This window comes from Cydia fagiglandana, chromosome 6, assembly GCF_963556715.1.
Source record: "Cydia fagiglandana chromosome 6, ilCydFagi1.1, whole genome shotgun sequence".
Lineage (NCBI taxonomy): Eukaryota > Metazoa > Arthropoda > Insecta > Lepidoptera > Tortricidae > Cydia > Cydia fagiglandana.
The window spans coordinates 12,721,514-12,726,887 of NC_085937.1; the positions used below are offsets into that span (position 1 = coordinate 12,721,514).

At 38.3% G+C, this 5,374-nt stretch overlaps 1 protein-coding gene across 1 annotated transcript; it reads right to left on the reverse strand.

Annotated features, from left to right (window-relative positions):
* Window positions 1–3,833: 3,833 nt before the first annotated feature.
* LOC134665511 (uncharacterized) lies at window positions 3,834–4,382 on the reverse strand. The gene has a single exon (XM_063522485.1). The coding sequence runs from the start codon at window positions 4,380–4,382 to the stop codon at window positions 3,834–3,836; it is 549 nt and encodes a 182-aa protein (XP_063378555.1).
* Window positions 4,383–5,374: the final 992 nt, after the last annotated feature.

Below are 5,374 nucleotides of genomic sequence, written 5' to 3' on the forward strand. Positions count from 1 at the left end.
GAAAATGATGACCATTTTGGATTCCAAAATGGTGGCCATGCACTATGTCATAAAAGTCGTCATGGGTGTCGTTTTATAGGTTTTAAGGGGCGCAGATTTCGAAAACGATGACCAATTTGGATTCCAAGATGGCGGCCATGCACTATGTCATAAAAGTCGTCATGGATGTCGTTTTATAGGTTTTAGGGGGCCCCGCTTTCGAAAATGATGACCATTTTGGAATCCAGAATGGCGGCCATGCACTATGTCATAAAAGTCGTCATGGGTGTCGTTTTATAGGTTTTGGGGGGCGCAGATTTCGAAAACGATAACCATTTTCGATTCCAAAATGGCGGCCATGCACTATGTCATAAAAGTCGTCATGGATGTCGTTTTATGGGTTTTAGGGGGCCCCGATTTAGAAAATGATGACCATTTTGAAATCCATAATGGTGGCCATGCACTATGTCATAAAAGTCGTCATGGGTGTCGTTTTATAGGTTTTGGGGGGCGCAGATTTCGAAAACGATAACCATTTTCGATTCCAAAATGGCGGCCATGCACTATGTCATAAAAGTCGTCATGGATGTCGTTTTATAGGTTTTGGGGGGCGCAGATTTAGAAAATGATGACCATTTTGGATTCCAAAATGGTGGCCATGCACTATGTCATAAAAGTGGTCATGGGTGTCGTTTTATAGGTTTTAGGGGGCGCAGATTTCGAAAACGATGATCATTTTGAATACCAAGATGGCGGCCATGCACTATGTCATAAAAGTCGTCATGGATGTCGTTTTGTAGGTTTTAGGGGACGCAGAATTCGAAAATGATGGCCATTTTGGAATCCAAAATGGCGGCCACGCACTATGTCATAAAAGTTGTCATGGGTTTCGTTTTATAGGTTTTAGGGCGCCCTGATTTCGAAAATGATGACCATTTTGGAATCCAAAATGGCGGCCATGCAGTATGTCATTAAAGTCATTGGCTGTCGTTTTATAGGTTTTAGGGAGCGCAGATTTCGAAAATAATAACTATTTTGGAATCGAAGATGGCGGCCATGCACTATGTTAAAAGTCGACATGGATGTCGTTTTGTTGGTCATGGTCATCATTTTCGAAATCTGCTCTTCCTAACACCTATAAATCAACATCTATGACGGCTTATATAACAAAGTGCACGGCAGATATCTTGGAATCCAAAATGGTCATCATTTTCGAATTCTGCACTCCCTAAAACCTATAAAACGATATCCATGACGACTTTTATGACAAAGTGCACGGCACACATCTTGGTTTCCAGACTGGTCATCATTTTCGAAATCGGCACTTCCTAAAACCTATAAAACGATATTCATGACGACTTTTATGACAAAATACGTAGCGGCCATCTTGGATTATAAAATGATCATCGTTTTCGAATTCTGCACTCCCTAAAACCTATAAATCGACATCCGTGACGACGCAAGTTATCTTTATTTTCAGATCTAACAAATTGCTACAGAATACAAAGGACAAAAAAAGAAGCGAGGAGGTAATGAAACAGGCAAAAATACAGATGATTCCTCGATGCAATGGGATGCTTCTTAAATTGTGTCCAGATTTTTTTGTCATAAAAGTTTTTATTTTTCACGTATTACTCTCACAAGTTCCGTGACATTTCGACCTTGTAATTTTTTAAGTAAATGTTTTTGTTTATCTGTGAGGATCTCACTAGAATAATGTAATCAAGGTATGTTTATATTTGATAATTGAAATAGTAACGCAAAAAAAATATATATATTTGTGTCTTATATTCCTGCCGAAGACTTTTATTTTTCCTTTTCCTTCTACACAAGTTTGGTCAAGTAATAAGAATTTAGGGCTCTCAATTTTATTTTGACTTCTACAACAGTAAAGCTACGAGGCCATGTTTGGTATCGTTTTCGTATAAATTCGCAGTACCAAATTTAGTTATGGTATCACATTGACACCATTCCAAAGTAAAAACATATAAACTTACTTTCTTTTAAACTCCTCTTCACGCTTAAACTGCTGAACAGTTTTAATTTAAATTTAGTACACATATATTTTGAGTCCCGAGACAGGACATAATAAGTTATCTCAAAAATCATCCTTCAAAGGTGTGAAATGAGGTGTAGGGCGGAATTCAGAATTGACTTCTTGAAGTTAATACTGTTTAAGTTTAGGTTTGAAGTCAAGTTTTTTTTATCATTTTTAACTAAATCAAAGATGTAGACCATCCCAAATTTAATATAAATCGGTTCAGCGGTTATTGATTTCCCGTACAAATTTCCACGCCACTTTTCACACCTTCAAAAGATGATTTTGGTTATAAGATCTATCCTATGTCCTGTTCCGGGACGCAAACTATTTCTATACCAAATTTCAACGAAATCGGTTCAGCGGTTAAGCGTCAAGAGGAGTTTAAAAAAACCGACCAAGTTCGAGTCGGACTCGCGTATTAAGGGTTCCGTACATTAAGTCCGACTCGCGCTTGACTGCACATTTCTAATAGGTTTTCCTGTCATCTATAGGTAAAGAACTATTTTGTGTATTCAGACAGACAGACATACAGACGCACGAGTGATCCTATAAGGATTCCGTTTTTTGCTTTTGAGGTACGGAACCCTAAAAAGATTTTTTTTAATTTTGTGGAATGGTTTCAATGTGATACCTTAAATGGATTCAGCAACCCAGATTTATACGAAAACGATACCATACATACACGGCCTAGCACCTTCACTGATGTAGATATATCAAGATAAAATTGAGAGCCCTAAATAAACTTTTAAGAGCGGATATCTCAAAAACTATTCAACATATCGAAAAAATTGACTGAATAAACTTGTAACAAATTAAATTAACTTTCATTTTGTATAAGTGGCCATGTCGCTAAGATGCATAGTTTCCGAGATATAATCGAAAAACCGGAAAATGGGACATTCAAAGCCCCCTCTTTTCCCCCCGCTCAAGGGCTACGGCCGGGGATTTTTGATATGTTCACCTCCTAACTTGTCCAAACCAAGTTACAGAGTCAAAAATTGTGTTCCGAGCATTTCCCTCTACAACTTTTTTGAGCATTTGTTGGCTGACCTAAGTAGCTTATTGCATTTCTTTAAAAACTTTTCTGTAAAAGGTTGACGGGTGTTGGGTGTTTATATGGTTTTGGTCGATTATTATCATTTGCATCGCCCATGATGACTTACTAGAATTACTTACGAGCACACGAGACACTAATAGAAGTTTGACAAACCTTGGTTTTCAAGAGGTATTTTATATTGACATTTGCTGTCACAAATTTGCTGTCAGATTTAGTCGCAAACCGCACGCAAAGTGCACACAAATGTGTCGACACCTTGTTACGGAAAAGTGTACACACGGCGACGACACTTTGTTTCGAAACAATTCTACACACATTGTGTGGACTCTGTTACGACACATCTGACATTTAGTTACCACTTTGATGATTCTGCGACTGGAATGGTTATATGGGTAATGTTTGGTATTTTTATTTCACAAAGAAGGAGAGTGATTTTTTCGTACGTTTCTTGCCAGATTAGGTGGTTGGTTATGGTTACTCCGCCAAATTGGAATGTATTTAGATACTTAATATTTTTTTTGTGGCGTCCTACTTTTTCGTTTATTTTTGGAAAAAATCAACATAGACACGAAAATATATGCACAATTATATAATATAATAATATAATATAATAATAATATTGTTTATTTCAAGTTTTAAACTCATACAGTACAATACAATAAAATACAATACTATAAAATAATATAAAATTTAAAATACAATGAAGCAGGAATTATAAATGTCCCTTGTTAAATTATTATGCCTACATATTACATACTATTTGCTATTTTCGTCCAGGTGCACGGCTGTCCAGTGCTTTAGGATCTTATTGCTCGGGTTGACAGTAAACAGCGCCAGAATATCATTTTGCTGCGAGTTTTGCCATACGTTTGTCCAAACTGAAGCAATGCGGGACCGCATGATTGCATAAAAATCAGGTACTCCCGCATCAGCAAACATGGTCTTAGCACTGCAGTAGCGAGGTTGTTTCATGAGTATTCTGAACGCATCGTTATACTGAACCCGGAGCGCGTTATATGAACGTTTGGTGTAGTTACACCATAGTGAGCATGTATAAAAGCACTGACAGAATGCCCTAAATAGTGTCGTTTTTACGTCAGTGGTGCACTTGGAGAATCTTCGCGACAGCATGTTACAACGGACCGCAAGCGCGCGGCGCTCTCGCTCCATGTCCATGTCGTCGCGAAGGTTCTCCGTTAGATAATGGCCTAAGTACTTGAAAGATGTTACGACCCGAACCGGCGAACCATTCAAATAAACCGGCGGAACTACCTCCGGACCCTTGCCGTATCTGAAAACGAGCATTTCTGTTTTTATTATTATCTTTTATTATTATTAGGGATGTACCGACTAGTCGCCGACTAGTCGGGAAAGCCGACTATCCGGCCACATTTGTAGTCGGCGATTAGTCGGCGACTAGTCGGCAAAAATGGCCGATTAGTCGGCACTTTATTAGTGAAAGAAAACAGAAAAAAAAAGAAATCAACAGTCAATATTTGCCATATGTTTTGTGTTTATTTTACCAAAATACCTATTCAGGGTGTAGACGAAAACTTTTGTTCATATAATTTGGCCGTTTGATCGTCATTCATCGTATGTTGGTGGGCTGGTGTTTTCCTCTCGTGTTGTCGATCTCAACTGATTCTCGTGTAAATTCATGGCCATGTTCTAAAGTTTATTATTATTCCGTTTTTGTTTTTTTTTTAATGGTGGAGCCATGGGGAACTGTTAATGTTATTGCAAAATTTAGAGACTTATAAACAGGGCACGTTGCTCGTAATCTCGTAAAGTCGCTGACCATAGGTGATAGGTTCTTAACTGGCGACTACGTACGGGAAATAGAGCCGTGGAAATACCTCCTACAAGTTATACTGACGGTCTGCTCAGGATCGCAAAATAAAAGAAATACGGAAATCGAACGAGGATTCTTGTGATAGGTCTTTGAACCTGTAGAGAACACCTTTTAGCTAAGCTAATAATATATGATGAATAGCGCAACCAAAGGAGCAAAACTATTGTTTTTCACCTGAAATTATACGAAACTAATGATCTGGCCGACTAGCCGACTAGTCGGCCGACTAATCGGCCATTCGAGCGCCGATTAGTCGGCTAGTCGGCTAGTCGGCCAAATCAATAGTCGGTACATCACTAATTATTATCTATTATATATTATCTATTATTATAGTCATCTTGTCTTGACGTTGTTAAATCTCCTGGTTAACTTCAATCTAGCACAATCAAGTTAAGATTTAAGTCAATTTCCCACTTCATGGCTCCTCTACACGATGCGCCAGCCC

Excerpts from the sequence above, each read along its gene's own strand:
- LOC134665511 (XM_063522485.1), bottom strand. The coding sequence starts at position 4,382 with ATGCTCGTTTTCAGATACGGCAAGGGTCCGGAGGTAGTTCCGCCGGTT.